The sequence below is a fragment of the Schistocerca cancellata genome, chromosome 12 (assembly GCF_023864275.1).
Source record: "Schistocerca cancellata isolate TAMUIC-IGC-003103 chromosome 12, iqSchCanc2.1, whole genome shotgun sequence".
NCBI classification, from domain to species: Eukaryota; Metazoa; Arthropoda; class Insecta; order Orthoptera; family Acrididae; genus Schistocerca; species Schistocerca cancellata.
In genome coordinates this window covers 31,644,740-31,668,264 of record NC_064637.1, presented here as the reverse complement: position 1 = coordinate 31,668,264, position 23,525 = coordinate 31,644,740, and the positions used below count along the sequence as shown (strand labels likewise).

At 42.4% G+C, this 23,525-nt stretch overlaps 1 protein-coding gene across 2 annotated transcripts in view; it reads right to left on the bottom strand.

Annotated features, from left to right (window-relative positions):
* Window positions 1-23,525, bottom strand: part of LOC126109666 (guanine nucleotide-binding protein subunit alpha-11-like) — a 128,138-nt gene that overhangs the window by 10,058 nt on the left and 94,555 nt on the right. Inside the window, exons 6-7 of one of the 2 annotated variants that reach the window (XM_049914710.1) lie at window positions 8,439-8,592; window positions 894-1,013 (exon numbers count right to left, since the gene is read on the bottom strand). In XM_049914710.1, the coding sequence (XP_049770667.1) occupies window positions 894-1,013; window positions 8,439-8,592 (274 nt within the window). The remainder of the gene's footprint in view (window positions 1-893; window positions 1,014-8,438; window positions 8,593-23,525) is intronic. The other variant, XM_049914711.1, reaches the window with a different exon arrangement.

Below are 23,525 nucleotides of genomic sequence, written 5' to 3'. Positions count from 1 at the left end.
TGGAAGCTGCCACCAAGGCTAAGGGTGGGCCAACACCATACAGAATTCCAGCATTACTGATGGAGAGTGCCACGAACTTGTAAGTCATTTTCAGCCAGGTGTCCAGATGCTTTTGATCAAATAGTGTATCTAGAAGTCCTTACCATTTGTAGACACTTTAGTTTTCATGCTACATTATTTCCTGAATGTTAGAAAGTTAACTGTGAAATCTGGAAACTGATGTCTAGGAGCATTTAAACCCTTACTCACCTAGAGCAAATCCATGTGGGTAACACAGCACCACATAACAGAAATCTCAGCATCCACAATAGCTTTCAAGCTCTAGCTCGTTTCTCCAACAATACTACACACCTTTACACACACATGCAAGTTTGCTTTTGGATGTCTGTGGCTTTGTGTGTGAATGTGTGTATTACTGGTGGAAAAAAGAACTAGTGCTCAAAACCTAATGTGAATGCTGTTTTCTGTTATGTGTCACTGCACTCCATGCATCTATCTGTTGTAGGTGAGTGGTTGCCATTCCCTTATTTTATGTGTTGCTCCATCCAGGAATTTCCACTATTGTTAAACTCTTCCATTAAAATGTTAATTGGGGAAGTGGCATCACGAGCTCACCCCCACCCCCACCCCCTCCCCTTCCTCAGAACTGCACCTGGTGAGAAGCAAGCAGGTGATCTGGGCAATACATCCTCCCATTTACTCCTCCATCTTAAATACTACTGATCTCTAGCACTCGAAGAAAAGCATATGTTAATATTGTGGTGTTCTTTTCTACACACATTTTATAAATACATCATTGTTTTCTCTCTGCCCTCTTATAACATACCATTGCTCCATTGTGCACCTCATATATTCCAGCTACTGTTGTACTGAAGGATAGAGAGTTTTCTCACCTGTCGCACAGGTGTAGCGTATGTAAACACCCTTGTTGTCATCGTTCCTTTCCTTTTCACAGCACTCCTGGAACTTATCTGCAATAAAGTTCTTTGCTGCTTCTGCATCCTGTTTGGGTCCTGCAACATATTTACTGTAAGTTATCTGCAGGTTTGCCAGAAAGACAGAGTTTTGTTGTGGAAGATGGTGTGATGTATTCTTATAAATGTGTGAAAAAAAGTCAGGTAAGTCATGGGTGTTTATTTATTTATTTATTTAACAGAGAGAAACTGTTCTGACTAAATTAGGACTTTTGACATGACCTGATGTTGAAGCAGAGCAAGCTGCTATTGTTGCTCTTCTATTAATAACTATACTTATATTTTTTCCCTTCTTTTCAATTTCAAGTCTAGTTATCTGTATCAGTATATGTAGTGTACACCCAAATCTGTCAAGATATTTTAGACAACATTTCATGCTAATGTGTTATTTGGATGCTACTTTTCAGTGTGCTGATTACAATAATGTGTTTAGTTTTAGTGAAAACCATATTGATTAAAAGTGAGGAATATTTTCAATTGTCATTACCCCATGGAATAGTAGTTGTGGATATACTGACACATACTATTAGAAACTTATTACTCCAGACTTAACAGCACATACTTTAAATTTCCAAAAACTAATTAACTTAACAGATAATATTGAACTCCACCCAAAATTACAATCGTCTTTTGTGCTGTTACACCTGTTGAATTCCCAAGTTCACCATCATTGTCTGGTTGCCCTAATTTATATGGAGGACCAAAAGACACCTATCATTAACCAGTTAAACACTAACTAGAAATTTTCATAATTTATTATTACTTCAGGTATGCGAACTATACTTGTAATTAGGTAATTCCGAGTGTAGACATACAAAATAGTTCCATAATCTTTTGTAATCTACCTACTTATTATGTGAACCAAGTCATTGTTGGAACACATAATGCAGCTACTATAATAGATCTCAACCTTACAGTTTTAGAACTCAATATGTGTTTTCCAAAATTCTAAAACGTCCCTCACACCACTTTATAAATATCCCTTCCAAACGAAAAATCCTCACTCCATGTGGAGCAATCTCACAAGTACTGTCTATGTACAAGAAGAGCACAAGAAAGCTCACAGAGGAGCAACAACTATGACATGAGTACACGCACCACAATCATTGTTTTAATATCTCCGTGTCAGTATCCACAATTTGTAAAGTTAGATCCTGGAAAATGCTTAGTTAATGTTTCAATGCAAGTTTGTGCTTATTTAGATCAAGTTTTGCAGTTTGAGATATAAAAGTCTGTCCACCATCTCCTGGCATTTTTCTTTTAACAATAAAAGTTAGTGAAATATTTTGATTGATACAAGTGTAAACGTTTACACTTGCATGAATGTCTGTCATGACCTACACAGAGTATCATGTTCATCTTACTATTTTGTATACACTGTCATTTGTTGAATGAAGTTTATGACAAATACTGCCACTGAAATTTCCTGATTGTGGAGTCTAGCCTGGGATTCTTGATATATGAATAGAAGTCTTAGGAAACTGGCCTTATCCAACAAGTCAATTCAAAATTAGTAAATGTGCAACCAAGTGAAATAAAAAACAATAGTGTTGTGCCCATTATTGAATATCCAAAAAGTTTTCAATTAGGAGGCAGTGAATTAATGCACTACCAAGAACCACAACATGAGGCTTGAACCAGTTTAGAACCTTCACAGTGTGTGTCATGCAAATAAGCTGATGCCATTGGTAGCAACTTTACTCCCGTATTTTAGTTTTAGATCTGAATATGGCCCAGTTTGGCCGAAACTATCGAGGTTAAATTAAAAATGTGATCTAGAATGTTTTCTTCGAACAGTGTAATCTTATCAGTTTATATCTAAATAGATTGCTACTCACCAAAAAACTGACATGTTGAGTTGCTGATAGGCATGACAAAAAGACTGGTGGACACTTAGATTTGTTGATATTTCAACCTGCAGTTTCCATTGTTAGATCTAAATAGAAGCATATGTAAGTGCCACACTGCTCTTAGAAGTTAACGAAGTGCGCAGAAGACATTAAACACTCCTTATTTTGAGACACTTGCTCTTCATATGAACACCCTGACCTTCCAATAAATTTGAGGCACTGATTTAAAGCATTGATGTGCAATGGCTATTCAGAAAATAACTTTCATTTTCATGTTTTTTGTTGACCTTGCAAACAATATTAATAGTAACTTTGGACTTTTTACAGACGATGCAGTTATCTGCGTGAAGTACCATCTGAGAAAACTGCAATAATATTTCAGAGTGGTGAAAAGCTTGGCAACTTGCATTAAATGTTCAGAAATGTGAAATTTTGCATTATATAAAACAAAATGATGTAGTATCCTGTGACTACAATATCAGTGAGTCACAATTGGAATTCATCAACTCATGTAAACGCTTGGGTATAACAGAGTATGGGTATATGAAATGGGAAGATTAACAGTATAGGACAAGATAGATTGCTACTTACCATAATGAATACACATCAAGTTGCAGATAGGCTTGATTAAAAGCTTTTGGCCGTAGCCTCCATCAGTAAAAACACACACACATACACAACGGGGAAGCGATGATAGGACATAGGGGGTGGAAAATGGTGGGTGGAGGGTGTGGAGACAGTATGTTACTGTAGGTTGAGGCCAGGATAATTATGGGAGCAGAGAATGTGTTGTAAGGACAACTTCCATCTGTGCAGTTCAGAAAAGCTGGTGGTGGAGGGAAGGATCCAGAGGGCTCCGGTAGTGAAGCAGTCATCGAAATCAAGTGTGTTACGTTCAGCTGCATATTGTGCCACAGGCTGATCTACAGAGTCCGCCAGAAAAAGGTATGCACATTTTTAAGGAACAAAAAGTATTACTTATGTGTTTATTTTACAATTAATAATTGATTACACATGTTGTACAACCTTCAGTTTAGGACACGGTTAGCTTAAATGTTCAAAATTTTCACTGTTGACGGCTATACACGTAACAGAACAATGAGCGGTTGCTACAACTACATCAGTCAATGTTACAGCGGAGATCACTGCAAATGTTGCTGTAATCTCCTGGAAAATTTCCTCCAGCAGGCACGGTTTACATCGATAGACATTATCCTTCACAGTTCCCCACAGTTAAAAGTCCATAGGTGTTAGATCTGGTGACTGTGGAGAGAACTCAATGGGCCCTCTTTGTCCAATCCAACGCCCCGGAAAATTGTCATCCAGGGAAGATCGTACAGCTAGGCGGTAGTGTGGTGGCGCCCCGTCCAGTTGGTAGATGACCTCTTCGTCAGTTCCATAAAGTGCACGTATACATTGCAAAATTGATGTGCGTAACATTTCAAGGTACATTTATCCAGTAACAGTAGCATCAAAGAAAAAGGGTCCTACTAAGCCCCTAGATGATAGTCCAAATCACATATGCACCCCTAGTAGATTGACAGCTTTATCCACGTAAACGTGCAGATTTTCCAGAGCCCAGTACAGACTGTTATGCCGATTCACGGTTCTGTTAAGTTTAAATTGTGCCTCGCCACTCGACACTACCTTCGACACAAATTGCTCGTCACCAGTTACCATTTGCTGATATCGTTCGCAAAACTGCATTTGGCGACCAGGGTTGTCATCATAATAGCGTGCAGTAAATGTGGAATGTAAACTTTCCACATTGCAGCTTTCAGAATTCTTCGTACTCTTGTACTGCTAACCCCCACTTCAAATGCACATTGCCTAGCAGACTTCTGTGGAGAATTGACAAACATTTCCAGCACAAGTGCCAATGAAGCTGGACTTGTAGCTGTACGCTGTCTTCCTGATCTTCCTTTGTGAATATCAGAAATCATTCCGTGCAATTCAAACTCGTCAGTGACGTATTTAATTATTAGGTGTGACGGCAGTTCTGTTTCAAACTCCCATTTCACAATACATTTTTGTCTCTTCAGTGTCAAGTGTGCTCCAGCCATCTCGTTTCTCAATAACAAGATGAAAGTACTAACATCTGTTGAGCCAATTACAATACACTCACAACTCAAATCGAATGACAATATCGATATCTCGATAGAGCCCGACAAAGAGTGAATACATTTTCCTGGCGGACTCTGTATTTTGCTCTCGGGCACAGTTTGGTGGCCGTTCATCCTGGTGGACAGCTGTTTCATAGTCGTACCAATATAAAAAGCTGTGCAGTGATTGCAGCAAAGCTGGTAAATAACATGTTTGCTTTCACAGGTGGGTAGGATAAACCTGTGACAGGACTGGAATAGAAAGTGCTGGGTGGGTGGATTGGGCAGGTTTTCTACTCGGGTCTTCCACGGGGGTACGATCCTCGTGGCAGGGGGTCAGGATTGGGAGTGGCACAGGGATTGACTAAGATACTGTCGAGGTTGGATGGGTGACGGAATGTGACTTTAGGAGGGGTTAGAAGTATCTCGGGTAGGATGTCCCTCATTTCAGGCACGCTGAAGGTAATCAAAGCCCTGGTGAAGGATGTAGTTCAGTTGTTCCAGTCCGGGGTTGTACTGGGCGATGAAGGGGACTCTCCTTAGTGGCTGGTTTTTGAGAGTGGTGGGAGGAGAGGCACAGGAGATCTGTCTGTGGGATAGTGCCTGTCTGTGAAGGCCTTGATGAGATTCTCAGCATACTGAGCAACAGAGTTTTTGTCACTGCACATACACCGTTCCTGGGTAGCCAGGCTATATGGGAAGGATGTTTTGGTCTGAAAGGGATGACAGCTGTCAAAATGCAGATACTGTTTTTACAGTTTCTAACTCACAATTCGACAAGAACCTATATTTTGATCAGACAGAATGGGCATATTATAAGCGAGACAGAACAGTTTGAGTTCCTAGGTGTTCAGATAGATAGTAAGCTGTTGTGGAAAGCCCATGTCCAGGATCTTGTTCAGAAATTAAATGCTGCTTTATTTACCATTAGAACAGTATCTGAAATAAGTGACAGTTCAACACGAAAAGTAGTCTACTTCGCATATTTTCATACGCTTATGTCGTACGGTATTATTTTTCGAGGTAATTCTTCTGATTCAAAAAGGTCGTTTGTTGTTAGCAATATTAGCTTATTCCCAAGAGTTAGCAGCTTTCACTCAGTTAATACTAGGCAGAAATCAAATCTGCATGTGGAATGCACTTCCTTGACTCTTGTGCAGAAAGGAGTGCAGTATTCTGCTGCATCCATTTTCAATAAGCTACCACAAGAACTCAAAAATCTTAGCAGTAGCCCAAACTCTTTTAAGTCCAAACTGAAGAGTTTCCTCATGGCTCACTCCTTCTACTCTGTCGAGGAGCTCCTGGAAGAGCTGAAATATTAAGCAAATTCCAGTGTTCCATTGTTGATTTTCTTTATTTAAACTTACGACTTGTCGCCTGAATACGTTTCTTATATTTCATTTTATCTGTTTCTACTATCGTGTTATAATTTCATGTATTGACTCGTTCCGTGACCGTGGAGACTTTTCCTTAATTTGGTCCCACGGAACAATAAATAAATAAACTGGTGGTTTTAATGTGGACAGAGGTGTGGATGCAGCCGTCAGAGAGGAGGAGATCAACATCTAAGATGGTAGCACACTGGGTTGAGGAGGACCACATCAAGTAGATAGGAGAGGAGGTGATGAGGTTGTGAAGGAACGAAGATAAGGTTTCTTGGTCCAGGGTCCGGATCATGAAGATATCACAGTGAACCTGAACCAGACTAGGAAAGTCTCCACTAGATGGCCCATAAAAAGGTTGAAATAGGACGGTGCCAAATCTGTGGAACAGCCACGGGCACTCGCATGGCACTACCTGGATCCTTCCCTCCACCACCAGCTTTTCTGAATTGCGCAGGTGGGAGTTATCCTTGCGACACACTTTCTGCTCCCATAATTATCCTGGCCTCAACCTAGAGTAACATACTGTCCCCACACCCTCCACCCAACAGTTTCCACCCCTATGTCCTATCACCTCCTCCCCAGTCTCAACTCCCATCCAGTCTATTTGCAGTCCTCTGTCAATGCATCCACCCATCTTTCCCCACTCCTCGCATTTTTTGTTCCTTTTTTCCCCACCTACCTGCCCCACAACCTCCTGACACTGCACCTGTTGGAGTCTAGTCCCTGCACACTCCACTAGACAGTGTTCGTCTCTCTCCCCACCCGTACACTTCTACCCCTTCCCCATGCCCTTCCCTTTCCTCTTCCCTACCATATCCAGATTGCTGCTTGCATCCCATGTCATGTTGCATTCCGGTCCGATATCTACATCTACATATATACTCCGCAAGCCACCCAATGGTGTGTAGTGGAGGGCACTTTACGTGCCACTGTCATTATCTCCCTTTCCTGTTCCAGTCGTGAATGGTTCGCGGGAAGAACGTCTGCTGGAAAGCCTCTGTACGTGCTCGAATCTCTCTAATTTTACATTCGTGATCTCCTTTGGAGGTATAAGTAGGGGGAAGCAATATATTCGATACCTCATCCAGAAACGCACCCTCTCGAAACCTGGACAGCCAGCTACACTGCGATGCAGAGCGCCTCTTTTGCAGAGTCTGCCACTCGAGTTTGCTAAACATCTCCGTAATGCTATCACGCTTACCAAATAACCCTGGGATGAAATGCGCCACTCTTCTTTGGATCTTCTCTATCTCCTCTGTCAACCTGACCTGGTACAGATCCCACACTGATGAGCAATACTCGAGTGTAGGTCGAACAAGTGTTTTGTAAGCCACCTCCTTTGTTGATGGACTACATTTTCCAAGGACTCTCCCAATGAATCTCAACCTGGCACCCATCTTACCAACAATTAATTTTATATGATCATTACACTTCAAATCATTTTGTACGCATACTCCCAGATACTTTACAGAAGTAACTGCTACCAGTGCTCGTTCCGCTATCATATAATCGTACAATAAACGATCCTGGAGTTGGTGGTCATATGTGTGCTGAAAGCTACATGTAAGTGTCTTTTAATTGTGCCTGTCTGCAACTTGACGTGCCTTCTTTATGGTAAGTAGCAATCTATCTTTTCCTACATTGTTGATATTCCTACCTGTTGTTTCCATTGTTTGAAATGGAAAGATTACATAGATACTGTTGTAGGTAAAGGAGGTCACAGACTTTGGTTCATTGGTAGAATACTAAGGAAATGCAACCAGAGATCGCTTACAAAATGCTTATACAACCCATCATAGAGTATTGTTCAAATGTGTGAGACTCTTACCAAATAGGACAAACAGGGTGTGATGTGGCAGTATGGTACAAGACAGCACAGTGATAAAACTAATACATACAAAAGGGAAACAAAGACAGATGAAAAAACTTTTGATGTAGAACCCTTTTATCAGTTATATCAAAAATATTTGAATGAGTTTGTTCACAGAAGATCATTCCACTTCTGAATGCAGAAACTTACAGACATGAAATTTTTAAAAAAGTGTGGTATATGGATGTTTGCAACTTATTTATCCACGTACCTGTGTACAATAAAAGTGATACATTGTCTTCTAGTCAGGTACTTACCAGTGTACTCTGGGAAGTAATTGCACAGATCATATTTCATTATCTTCTCATCAAAAACGTCTATTTTGTTCAGAAAGACAATGACAGAAGCGTATCTGAATGCCGAGCAGGTGAGCAGCACACTGAATAGCGCCAGGCTCACACTGAGACGATTCTGTTTTGGAGAAACATTGCAGTTAGTATGATTGTATGATGTAATTGGGTAGATTAAAAAAAATCTGCTCCCCCAACAGCCAGCAGGAGAACACACGTATAAAAGGTATCACAGTTCGAGAGCTTCTGAAGCCACTGATTTCCCTTTCTAGCAGAAGGGTTGAAGAGGAAGGAAGAGGGGTGACGGAAAAAGAACTGGTGGGGTTTAGGAAAAGGTTAAAAAGTCACCCAGAAGTCAGGGGAGACTTACTGGACAGGATGAGAAGGAAAGACTGATCAAAATGATTATTGTATGTTTTTCAGTATCAGCAGCTAGCTTCTCAAATACCTGTTACAGTTGTCTGATGAGCCAAAACATTATGAACACTTGCGTACTAGTGCACTGGTCTACCTTTGGAATATAATACGCCAACAATGCTACGTGGCCTGGATTTGACACATCCTCAGTAGTTTTCCTGAGTGTTGTAGTACATCTACATCTACATACATACATATATCTAAAAACAAAGTTGATGTAACTTACACACATATCCATCCGCACATACACAGACACAAGCAGAAATGTCTGCTTGTGTCTGTATATGTGCGGATGGATGTGTGTGTGTGTGCGTGAGTGTATACCTGTCCTTTTTTCCCCCTAAGGTAAGTCTTTCCACTCCCGGGATTGGAATGAATCCTTACCCTCTCCCTTAAAACCCACATCCTTTCGTCTTTCCCTCTCCTTCCCTCTTTCCTGATGAAGCAACCGTGGGTTGCGAAAGCTTGAATTTTGTGTGTGTGTTTGTGTTTGTTTGTGTGTCCATCAACATGCCAACGCTTTCGTTTGGTAAGTTACATCATCTTTGCTTTTAGATATATTTTTCCCACGTGGAATGTTTCTCTCTATTGTATACATACATACATACATACATACTCTGCAAGCTGCTGAATAGTGCACGGCATACAATACCCTGTACCTCTACTAGTCATTTCCTTTCCAGTTCCACTCACAGACAGAGCAAAGGAAAAACAACTGTCTGTATGCCTCAGTATGAGTCCTGGTTTATTGTAACTTACCTTCGTATTCCTTATGCAAAATGTATATTGTCTTTGTTTAATCTGACCTGGTGAAGATCCCAGACACTTGAGCAGTACTCACGAATATGTTGCACCAGCATCCTCTAAGTGGTCTCCTTTACAGATGAACCACACTTTCCTAAAATTCTCCCAAGAAACTAAAGTCAACCATTCACCTTCCCTATCACAACACTTAAATGCCCAGATATTTAAACTACACTCCTGGAAATTGAAATAAGAACGCCGTGAATTCATTGTCCCAGGAAGGGGAAACTTTATTGACACATTCCTGGGGTCAGATACATCACACGATCACACTGACAGAACCACAGGCACATAGACACAGGCAACAGAGCATGCACAATGTCGGCACTAGTACAGTGTATATCCACCTTTCGCAGCAATTCAGGCTGCTATTCTCCCATGGAGACGATCGTAGAGATGCTGGATGTAGTCCTGTGGAACGGCTTGCCATGCCATTTCCACCTGGCACCTCAGCTGGACCAGCGTTCGTGCTGGACGTGCAGACCGCGTGAGACGACGCTTCATCCAGTCCCAAACATGCTCAATGGGGGACAGATCCGGAGATCTTGCTGGCCAGGGTAGTTGACTTACACCTTCTAGAGCACGTTGAGTGGCACGGGATACATGCGGACGTGCATTGTCCTGTTGGAACAGCAAGTTCCCTTGCTGGTCTAGGAATGGTAGAACGATGGGTTCGATGACGGTTTGGATGTACCGTGCACTATTCAGTGTCCCCTCGACGATCACCAGTGGTGTACGGCCAGTGTAGGAGATCGCTCCCCACACCATGAAGCTGGGTGTTGGCCCTGTGTGCCTCGGTCGTATGCAGTCCTGATTGTGGCGCTCACCTGCACGGCGCCAAACACGCATACGACCATCATTGGCACCAAGGCAGAAGCGACTCTCATCGCTGAAGACGACACGTCTCCATTCGTCCCTCCATTCACGCCTGTCGCGACACCACTGGAGGCGAGCTGCACGATGTTGGGGCGTGAGCGGAAGACGGCCTAACGGTGTGCGGGACCGTAGCCCAGCTTCACGGAGACGGTTGCGAACGGTCCTCGCCGATACCCCAGGAGCAACAGTGTCCCTAATTTGCTGGGAAGTGGCAGTGCGGTCCCCTACGGCACTGCGTAGGATCCTACGGTCTTGGCGTGCATCCGTGCGTCGCTGCGGTCCGGTCCCAGGTCGACGGGCACGTGCACCTTCCGCCGACCACTGGCGACAACATCGATGTACTGTGGAGACCTCACGCCCCACGTGTTGAGCAATTCGGCGGTACGTCCACCCGGCCTCCCGCATGCCCACTATACGCCCTCGCTCAAAGTCCATCAACTGCACATACGGTTCACGTCCACGCTGTCGCGGCATGCTACCAGTGTTAAAGACTGCGATGGAGCTCCGTATGCCACGGCAAACTGGCTGACACTGACGGCGGCGGTGCACAAATGCTGCGCAGCTAGCGCCATTCGACGGCCAACACCGCGGTTCCTGGTGTGTCCGCTGTGCCGTGCGTGTGATCATTGCTTGCACAGCCCTCTCGCAGTGTCCGGAGCAAGTATGGTGGGTCTGACACACCGGTGTCAATGTGTTCTTTTTTCCATTTCCATGAGTGTACATACTCTGCAAGCCGCTGAATAGTGCATGGCATACAATACCCTGTACCACTACTAGTCACTTCCTTTCCAGTTCCACTCACAGACAGAGCAAAGGAAAAACAACTGTCTGTATGCCTCAGTATGAGTCCTGGTTTATTGTAACTTACCTTCGTATTCCTTATGCAAAATATATATTGTCTTTGTTTAATCTGACCTGGTGAAGATCCCAGACACTTGAGCAGTACTCACGAATATGTTGCACCAGCATCCTCTAAGTGGTCTCCTTTACAGATGAACCACACTTTCCTAAAATTCTCCCGAGAAACTAAAGTCAACCATTCACCTTCCCTATCACAACACTTAAATGCCCAGATATTTAAACTATGTGACTGTGTTCTATCAGAGCACTACTAACACTGGATCTGAGCAGTATGGATTTACTTACATTTTTCAACATTTAGAGCCAGCTGCCATTCATCACACGAATTAGAAATTTTGTCTAAGTCATCTTGCATCATCCTGCAGTCACTCATCTTCAGCATCTACCTGTACACCGCAGTATCATCAGCAAACAACTGCAGATTGCTTCTCACCCTGTTCACCAGATCATTTATGTATAAAGAAAATAATAGTAGTCCTATCATGGGGCACTCCTGATCATACTCTTGTCTCTGATGAGCAAGTGCCATTGAGAACATATTGGGTCCTATTACTTCATATGTCTCCTAGCCACTCACATATCTGGAGACCTATTCTGTATGCTCATATCTTGAGAACAACGTATTGGGTCCTATTACTTCATATGTCTCCTAGCCACTTACAAATCTGGAGACCTATTCTGTATGCTCATATCTTCACTAACCATCTGCAGCGGGGCACCATATCAAATGCTTTTCAGATATCTAGGTATATGGAAACTGCCTGTTGCCCTTCATCCATAGTTCACAGCGTATCATGTGAGAAAAGGGCAAGCTGAGTGTCACACAAGCAATGCTTTCTAAAATTTTGCTGATTCGTGGACATAAACTTTTTGGTCTCTAGGAAATTTATTATATGTGAACTCAGAATATGTTCAAGAACTCTGCAACAAACTGATGTTAAGGATATTCGTCTTATATACAGGAGTCACCTAACAACTGTTTATTTGCTCTTTCTGGCAGAAACGCTGTTGTAGCCTTCTCAACTGATTTATTAACTTCAGTAATTGTAGTCACTGTGCAGTCTATGTATAGGTCACGTAGCTCTTATAAATTAATTATAGGCTGGTGTCTTGTGGAAGTGGCGTCGGCATCTGTAGTGGCTCAAACACCAGCAGCCAGGACAACAGCTCAGCAACCAAAATCAGGCCATTTACCAACCAATACGCTGCCAGCTCATTGGCATTAGAAGACGTGGCTTCCACAACTGGCACTTCTGCGCGAGGGATGTCACGTGGACCCCCGTTGTGTGAGTGACTGACCTACCTATTACACTACACAGTACTGTCAGCCCCACTCCAGACATTTTGATGCAGCCTCAATACAGGGGAGGGGGCTTCCGTGGCAGTCAGCAGATGGAAGTGGGATTTAAACTGGCCAGAAACAGCCCGTCAGCAAGTCGTGACAGCTGGGCCGCCTGATGATGCAGAGTCCGTGTCGGTCGTAGCTGTATCTGTAACTCTGCCTCTACTGGGCCGCGAACCTGCGACCACTGCCCGAGTGTCCAACCTGGGCCCAGGGACATTTTCTACTGCCACAACACTACCCGACAGCCATCAGCTACACCTTCACACTGTAGTAGTGAGGCCACTGTTACCATTCTCGGGAATCGCCTGTGTCGGCACGGCTAAACCAGTGTTCTGGGGTCCAAATCACCTCCAATTGCCTGCAGTCTGCCTGTTACAGATATGATGGACTGTGCCTGTTTGTGATCATCAGTAAAGTGTTCTGTCAACTGACTCGCTACCTCCTTCACCCACTCCGTCACCAACCTCCAGCAGAGAATCCTCGATCACTCCTACCTCCAGTAAAAGCTGGTTTGATGAACCCTCTGCCAGACACGTAATTGTGAATTGCAGAGTAATCGTGAAGATGTAGGTGTAGTCTTAATGTGTTCTTTTCCAGCTACCACTAACATGGGCTACAGATGCTGACCGAACACCACCTGATCCAGGAACAGACATGTCTGGATTTTAGTTTCCAACTTTTATGTTAATCCTAAGAGCAGGGTTGCCTCTTCTGCCAGTTCGGGCATACCAGTGATATTCATCTCCATCTTCACTGTTATTGAGGACTTCACTCTAACCTTGACAAGGGGTAGTTACATGACACTGTCACCCAGGCCAGGTGATCTGTGGCTCTTTTGCGAGGTTGTTACTAATCTCCCTTCCTCTTCCATATCACTTGTGAAATGGGACCCTGAGCTTGAGACCAGCTCACTTAGTTGTTAAATAAGTTGGAATTCTAACCCCTCCAAATAAATTGCCACAAATGCCATGATCTTACAGCAGAAAGATTCTTTACAATGTTCCTTACTTCTGAACCAGGGAGAAACAGAAACACCTCACAAGAAAGATGATGAGATAAACAGAACCAATTACTGTGGTGTCACCGCCAGACACCACACTTGCTAGGTTGTTTTGTTGTTATGGTCTTCAGTCCAGAGACTGGTTTGATGCAGCTCTCCATGCTACTCTATCCTGTGCAAGCTTCTTCATCTCCCAGTACCTACTGCAACCTACATCCTTCTGAATCTGCTTAGTGTATTCATCTCTTGGTCTCCCCCTACGATTTTTACCCTCCATGCTGCCCTCCAATACTAAATTGGTGATCCCTTGATGCCTCAGAACATGTCCTACCAACCGATCCCTTCTTCTGGTCAAGTTGTGCCACAAACTTCTCTTCTCCCCAATCCTATTCAATACCTCCTCATTAGTTATGTGATCTAACCACCTTATCTTCAGCATTCTTCTGTAGCACCACATTTCGAAAGCTTCTATTCTCTTCTTGTCCAAACTATTTACCGTCCATGTTTCACTTCCATACATGGCTACACTCCATACAAATACTTTCAGAAATGACTTCCTGACACTTAAATCTATACTCGATGTTAACAAATTTCTCTTCTTCAGAAACGCTTTCCTTGCCATTGCCAGTCTACATTTTATGTCCTCTCTACTTCGACCATCATCAGTTATTTTGCTCCCCAAATAACAAAACTCCTTTACTACTTTAAGTGTCTCATTTCCTAATCTAATACCCTCAACATCACCCGACTTAATTCGACTACATTCCATTATCCTCGTTTTGCTTTTGTTGATGTTCATCTTATATCCTCCCTTCAAGACACCATCCATTCCATTCAACTGCTCTTCCAAGTCCTTTGCTGTCTCTGACAGAATTACAATGTCATCGGCGAACCTCAACGTTTTTATTTCTTCTCCATGGATTTTAATACCTACTCCGAATTTTTCTTTTGTTTCCTTTACTGCTTGCTCAATATACAGATTGAATAACATCAGGGAGAGGATACAACCCTGTCTTACTCCCTTCTTAACCACTGCTTCCCTTTCATGTCCCTCGACTCTTATAACTGCCATCTGGTTTCTGTACAAATTGTAAACAGCCTTTCGCTCCATGCTACCTTTAGAATTGCTACCTTTAGAATTTGAAAGAGAGTATTCCAGTCAACATTGTCAAAAGCTTTCTCTAAGTCTACAAATGCTAGAAACGTAGGTTTGCCTTTCCTTAATCTTTCTTCTAAGATAAGTCGTAAGGTCAGTATTGCCTCACGTGTTCCAACATTTCTACGGAATCCAAACTGATCTTCCCAGAGGTCGGCTTCTACCAGTTTTTCCATTCGTCTGTAAAGAATTCGTGTTAGTATTTTGAAGCTGTGGCTTATTAAACTGATTGTTCGGTAATTTTCACATCTGTCAACACCTGCTTTCTTTGGGATTGGAATTATTATATTCTTCTTGAAGTCTGAGGGTATTTCACCTGTTTCATACATCTTGCTCACCAGATGGTAGAGTTTTGTCAGGACTCGCTCTCCCAAGGCCGTCAGTAGTTCCAATGGAATGTTGTCTACTCCGGGGGCCTTGTTTCGACTCAGGTCTTTCAGTGCTCTGTCAAACTCTTCACGCAGTATCATATCTCCCATTTCGTCTTCATCTACATCCTCTTCCATTTCCATAATATTGTCCTCAAGTTCATCGCCCTTGTATAGACCCTCTATATACTCCTTCCACCTTTCTGCTTTCCCTTCTTTGCTTAGAATTGGGTTTCCATCTGAGCTCTTGATGTTCATACAAGTGGTTCTCTTATCTCCAAAGGTCTCTTTAATTTTCCTGTAGGCAGTATCTATCTTACCCCTAGTGAGATAAGCCCCTACATCCTTACATTTGTCCTTTAGCCATCCCTGCTTAGCCATTTTGCACTTCCTGTCGATCTCATTTTTGAGACGTTTGTATTCCTTTTTGCCTGCTTCACTCACTGCATTTTTATATTTTCTCCTTTCATCAATTAAATTCAATATTTCTTCTGTTACCCAAGGATTTCTACTAGCCCTCGTCTTTTTACCTACTTGATCCTCTGCTGCCTTCACTACTTCATCCCTCAAAGCTACCCATTCTTCTTCTACTGTATTTCTTTCCCCCATTGCTGTCAATTGTTCCCTTATGCTCTCCCTGAAACTCTGTACAACCTCTGGTTCTTTCAGTTTATCCAGGTCCCATCTCCTTAAATTCCCACCTTTTTGCAGTTTCTTCAGTTTTAATCTACAGGTCATAACCAGTAGATTATGGTCAGAGTCCACATCTGCCCCTGGAAATGTCTTACAATTTAAAACCTGGTTCCTAAATCTCTGTCTTACCATTATATAATCTATCTGATACCTTTTAGTATCTCCAGGGTTCTTCCATGTATACAACCTTCTATCATGATTCTTAAACCAAGTGTTAGCTATGATTAAGTTGTGCTCTGTGCAAAATTCTACCAGGCGGCTCCCTCTTTCATTTCTTAGCCCCAATCCATATTCACCTACTATGTTTCCTTCTCTCCCTTTTCCTACACTCGAATTCCAGTCACCCATGACTATTAAATTTTCGTCTCCCTTCACTATCTGAATAATTTCTTTTATTTCATCATACATTTCTTCAATTTCTTCGTTATCTGCAGAGCTAGTTGGCATATAAACTTGTACTACTGTAGTAGGTGTGGGCTTCGTATCTATCTTGGCCACAATAATGCGTTCACTATGCTGTTTGTAGTAGCTTACCCGCACTCCTATTTTCCTATTCATTATTAAATCTACTCCTGCATTACCCCTATTTGACTTTGTGTTTATAACCCTGTAGTCACCTGACCAGAAGTCTTGTTCCTCCTGCCACCGAACTTCACTAATTCCCACTATATCTAACTTTAACCTATCCATTTCCCTTTTTAAATTTTCTAACCTACCTGCCCGATTAAGGGATCTGACATTCCACGCTCCGATCCGTAGAACGCCAGTTTTCTTTCTCCTGATAACGACATCCTCTTGAGTAGTCCCCGCCCGGAGATCCGAATGGGGGACTATTTTACCTCCAGAATATTTTACCCAAGAGGACGCCATCATCATTTAATCATACAGTAAAGCTGCATGCCCTCGGGAAAAATTACGGCCGTAGTTTCCCCTTGCTTTCAGCCGTTCGCAGTACCAGCACAGCAAGGCCGTTTTGGTTATTGTTACAAGGCCAGATCAGTCAATCATCCAGACTGTTGCCCTTGCAACTACTGAAAAGGCTGCTGCCCCTCTTCAGGAACCACACGTTTGTCTGGCCTCTCAACAGATACCCCTCCGTTGTGGTTGTACCTACGGTACGGCTATCTGTATCGCTGAGGCACGCAAGCCTCCCCACCAACGGCAAGGTCCATGGTTCATGGGGGGACTTGCTAGGTGGTAGCTTTAAATCGGCCGCGGTCCATTAGTACATGTCGGACCCGCGTGTCGGCACTGTCAGTACTTGCAGACCTAGCGCCACCACATGGCAGGTCTAGAAAGGCGGACTAGCACTCGCCCCAGTTGTACGACGACTTTGCTAGCAACTATACTGACGAAGCCTTTCTCTCATTTGCCGAGAGATAGTTAGAATAGCCTTCAGCTAAGTCCATGGCTACGACCTAGCAAGGCGCCATTAGCCTTACATAGCAATTGATAATTATCGTCTAAAGCATGTCTCAACAAGAACGATGTATACCAAAAGGATGGATTAAAGTTAAGTAATCCCAAAGCAACGTTCTTTTCTTATTAGCATTCATTGAGCGTCCTGTTTCAGACTTGACGATATTCTGGGTGAGCTTATAGCGTGCATATCGGCCCCCTCAAAATAACACTGTGTCGGCGCTTCTGTCGACACATCAATTACATTAAGTAATTGCAATTAAGATTTATTGCAGATGTTCTACATAAATGCAACGGTGTACTGGATGATGCTCCATATTACGCAGTTCAAGGAAATAAAGCTCCTACCCTTATTTCCAGCAAAGAAAATTTGCTATTGTAGTTGAGAATAGAGAATTAGTGTGAATATGGTTTGATGAATCCTTTGCTAGGGACTTAAGTGTGATTTGCAGAGTAGCCAGTAACTGCAGATGTAAACGTAGATGAGAGTAGCAGTATCTCAATCACAGAACTCACAACCAAGTGAGAACTCCTAGAAGTTGTCATGGCAAACAAATGTAGGCTTGTTTACACAATGGAAAGGATTTTAAAAGGAAAGGGATTTTCTGTTGTACCTTACCACCCCACCACTGAGAACTAAATTCAGTTTAACTGCTAAGGATTGTAATTAAACAAAAAAGGGCAAGCAAAAAAAGTCAACAAACTCACATTAAAATCTTGAAGAGAGTTACACAAAGCAAAATAAAAGAAGCAACTGCTAAGGATGTGCAAAAGAGAGTGCACATGTTAAAGATACTGAAAAGACACACACTGTAATATTTTAACGGAGCAATAACTTGAAAAAGCTGTAATCAAGTTCATTTCTTGAAAGTAGTAATGAAGAAAGTGACCAACCACTGATGTTGTCACTTCCAGTTAATTACACATGAAATTTTTTTCATACACAACACAGTCTATTAATACCCTTGTTCACTGACACTGTGTTCTGTACATGCAATAATTAAAGAGGGTCTTCAGGGATGAGGATCAATGAAACAAGTTATACATTAATAGACAGAAGCAGCCACAGAAGCATTCTTCAGTAAAGTTTATTAACAACAAATTATGACTAGTGCTCATCTACCTACATTGGCAATAATGAGAATTATTTCTACATTACTTTATGTATATACACTACCTTAACAACTGCTGCTTCACTGGCATTTGCATAGTAATTGCAACAAAAATAATTTTATATACATATATTAGTCCTACAGGAAAATTAATATATTAAAAAGCTAATTCTTTTTCTATGAAATTCTGACAAAGGCAGTTGATCATGGTGACTGATAAATAGCTTTCTTTGGTTTAGTTCACAAATTATAACACCTTCCAAACCTTTCATGCTAATTAAGGCCATGGAAGCATTGTCTTTTCCAAATGTATTTCTCACCAAAAAGTGATTCTGATAGCTGCAGTCTGAGATTTTTTTAAATCTTGTTAATCCCGCCTTTTGCATTCACCTATTTATATTTCCATTGAAACTTTCATCCCATAATACATATTTCTTTATTTCCAACCAAGAAGTCAAATATCAATTTTCATAGCTGTAGCTTTAAAAATACTTTAGTAGATCTTTCATAATCATGTACTTAAAAAAAGGAAACAAAAAAGCACTTTCACCCACTGTTTTATCCACTTCGGAGCCAAATTTCCAGAAATGCTGCAACATGTGGTTTTTGTTTTTGGCTGAGAAACAAATACCAATCTTTGTAGATCTAGTTTCAAAATTGCCTTATTAGTGACATATTTTCAAAAAACCTTTCATCCCCTATTTATTAGTGGTGGTATTTCAAAAAATCCTTTCTTAAAATAGGCTACAGTATAAGATCAACACCAAATTTCAAGTTCCTATCCTTAGCAGTTTCGGCAGGCCCATAATATGTCTGCAGATCGATCAGGACAGTTCCTTTTATACACTGATGGAAAAAAAACTACAGCACCAAAGAATAATTAGTGTGGTGTAATGAAATTTCAGGTATGCATTTGTTTAGGCAACATATTTAAGCAATTAATGATATGAATATTGTGGTGTCACCGCCAGACACCACACTTGCTAGGTGGTAGCTTTAAATAGGCCGCGGTCCATTAGTACATGTCGGACCCGCATGTCGCCACTGTCGGTAATTGCAGACCCAGCGCCACCACACGGCAGGTCTAGAGAGACGTACAAGGACTCGCCCCAGTTGTACAATGACTTTGCTAGCGACTACACTGACAAAGCCTTTCTCTCATTTGCCGAGAGACAGTTAGAATAGCCTTCAGCTAAGTCCATGGCTACGACCTAGCAAGGCGCCATTAACCATGTCTAGAGAGAGTCTCACTTGTATCTTCAAGAATGCTGTATACAAATGATGGATTAAAGTTAAGTATTCCAGCAGCTACGTACTTTTCTTTATAGCATTCATTACGTATCCTGTTTCAGACTTAACACAAGCCGGCGTGAGTTGACGCATGCCCTTTCGGCTTCCTTGCCTTGTGTCTAGACTGTCTTGTCTAGACACAACAAATATAATAGAAGGAAACATTCCACATGGGAAAAATATATCTAAAAACAAAGATGATGTGACTTACCAAACGAAAGTGCTGGCAGGTTGATAGACACACAAACAAACACAAACATACACACAAAATTCAAGCTTTCACAACAAATGGTTGCTTCATCAGGAAAGAGGGAAGGAGAGGGAAAGACGAAAGGATGTCGGTTTTAAGGGAGAGGGTAAGGAGTCATTCCATCTCTGCCCAAACTTTTTGCCTTTACAAATGTCTGCTTGTGTCTGTGTATGTGCGGATGGATATGTGTGTGTGTGCGAGTGTATACCTGTCCTTTTTTCCCCCTAAGGTAAGTCTTTCCGCTCCCAGGATTGGAATGACTCCTTACCCTCTCCCTTAAAACCCACATCCTTTCGTCTTTCCCTCTCCTTCCCTCTTTCCTGACAAAGCAACCGTTGGCTGCGAAAGCTCGAATTTTGTGTGTATGTTTGTGTTTGTGTGTCTATCGACCTGCCAGCACTTTCGTTTGGTAAGTCACATCATCTTTGTTTTTAGATATATTTAAGCAATTAACATCACAAGATCACAGGTTAACATAAGTGTGAGATAAGCCATGAAATGCTAATACTTAAAAACTGGTGTAACTGGCAAAATGTTGAATACAAGCATGGAAATATGGAAACATGTGTTTTGCAGGTGCTAGTTGTCAGTTTCTGAGGTGGAGTCCCATGCCTGTTGCATTTTGTCAGTAAATACAGGGATAGTTAATGCCGATTGTGGACGATGCTAAAGTTGTCGTCCGATGATTTACTGTATGTGCTCGACTGGAGACATGTCTGGTGATCGACCAGGCCAAGGCAATATGTTGACACTCTGTATAGCATATTGGGTTTTGGCAGCAGTATACGGGCAAGAGTCATCCTGTTGGAAAATACCCCCTGGACTGTTGTCGACGAATGGCAGCACACCAGGTCGAATTGCCAAACTGACGTACAGATTTGCACTCAGGGTGCATCGGATAATCGTGAGAGTACTCTTGTTGTCATACAAAATTATGCTGCAGAGCATAACTCTAGGTGTAGATCCAGTGTGTTTAGCATGCAGTCAGGCTGGTTGCAGACCCCCAACTGGCCTTCTTCTAACCAACATACAGCCATCACTGGCATCGAGGCAGAATCAGCTTTTTAACAGGCTTGCAACCTGCCCTCCAATCAGCTCTTGCTTGACACCACTGAAGTCACAAACGGTAGTGGTTTGGGGTCAGTGGAATACTTGCTACCGGGTGTCTGCTCGGAGCTGTCCGCAAAGTAACTGATCTGTTACAGTTCATTGTGTCACTGTGAAGCCAGCTGCTGCTCAAATTGCCACTGCAGATTCAGTACGATGCACCAGAGCCGTGTGCCGAACACAATTGTCTTCCCTCTCATCAGTGCCGCTTGGCCATCTGGAACCCGGTGTTCTTGCAACCGTTGATTCCCGTGACCACCAATGGCACCGATCATGTACGCTGACTACATTCCTGCCGAGGCTTTCTACAATATCGCAGAAGGAACATCCACTTCTTGTAGCTCTATTGCTTGACCTTGTACAATCTCAGTGAGATGTTGACAATGGCATCTTGGTTGCCTTAAAGGCATTCTTGACTAACATCAATTCATCACATCCAATCTCAGAGGTAACTAATGCTCATGACCATTACAGCACGTATTTAAAGCACACCTGATCTATATCCTACCACTAGTGCCGCTCTTATGCGGCTGGTGTGAAATTTAAATAGGTGTCATCTTTCAGATGTAGTAATATGCCAGCCAACTTTTGTTTATTTCACACAACTCCTTCTTGGTGTTACATTTTTTTTCCATCAGTGGATATTAGGCCTACTGAAAAAATAATGTATTAAAGAGCTGTTCCTCTTTCCATGCAATTCTAACAAAGTTAATTTGTCATGGTGACTGTTAAATAGCTGTATTTTATTTAGTTCACAAATTGCAACACCTTCTAAACCTTCTGGTGATTTTGTAGCTGCAGTTGGAGGTTTATGTTAATCCTGCCTTCTTGTGGTGATATGTCTATAAGAAAACTTACATTCCCCGTCACTTGTTTCTTTATTTCTAATGAAAAGTCAATTACCAGATTACCGAGCGGGGTGGCGCAGTGGTTAGACACTGGACTCGCCTTCGGGAGGACGACGGTTCAATCCCGGGTCCGGCCACCCTGCTTTAGGTTTTCCGTGATTTCCCTAAATTGCTCCAGGCAAATGCCGGGACGGTTCCTTTCGAAGGGCACGGCCGACTTCCTTCCCCATCCTTCCCTAATCCGATAAGACTGATGACCTCGCAGTCTGGTCTCCTTCCCCAAACGACCCTCAATTACCAGATTTCATACACATAGCTTTAAAAATGTTTTAGTAGTTATTTAATAATCATTTCCTTAACAGTGTTTCAAACATGCAGTCAGGTTGGTTGCAGGCCCTCAACTTGCCTCCTTCACTGTTTCACCCACTTAGGGGTTGAATTTCCAAAAATGCTGAATTATGAATTTTTTTTTATTTCTGTCAGAGAAACCAAATACCAGTCTTTGTAGTTCTGGCTCCAAAATTGCCTTCACAGCAACATATTCTCGAAAAAGCCTTTCATTCCTTATTTACCCCCTTAGAAGTAGAATTTTGGACAATCCCTTCTTAAATGATGCCTACAGTATACAGTTAATACCCTCTCCAGATTTCAAATTTCTATCCCTAGCAGTTTGGGCTGGGCAATAACGAATGGGTAGACCACTCAGAACAGTTCGCTCGTGTAGATTTTATTATCTGAACAGATTTTCTGGTTTTCTTTAACTGATTTGTATGTTTTTATGCCAATTGCTCACATATCCACACTTCATCTCTGTGTAATCAGATGCTGCTGCACTGAGCTCGGCATCTGTACCGGCCACCGTGACAGAATTCTGCGGAGACAACCGTAGCCGAGTGTGCCCCCCACCCAGCGCCAGACGCTGTGCTTGTTCACCCGCCAGACTGCTGACAGTGTGACTCCATTCTGCTACCGTCTGCTCGGCAAGCTGACACTGAGGGAGTTGGCTGTGTCTTTGGAGGCCACATTCTAAGGTCAGCACCCTCACCGTACTCCAGTCCTGATATTTACACTGCTGGCTGTATTTTATGCATATACTGTAAATCAGTTAAATGATTTATTAGCAGACATCCACCCTACTCCCTGAACCCACTGCCTTGCTAATCAACTCCCCATGCCCATACAACTGTAGTAATACAACACACTTTTTCCCTTGGTCAATTTTGGTTGCAAAATTGCAGAATCTGTTGTGGGACATCGTGGAATATTCCTGCTTCAGCCTCTATAGTTGCACGACATTCTGATACTTGATGGCATTGTGCGTAGCCTTCAAAACAGTGTCTGTAACAGAGGTGTGTTCCAAGCAGGACTTTGTTTAAAAAACATCCACAACTCAGTTGCATGGTGAGATGGAAAATATCCACTTCACTTGTGACTTTGTTTTATTACAAACTTGACTGGTTTCAAAAATATTATATTCACAGCTTCAGATGTACAAACTTACTAGTACA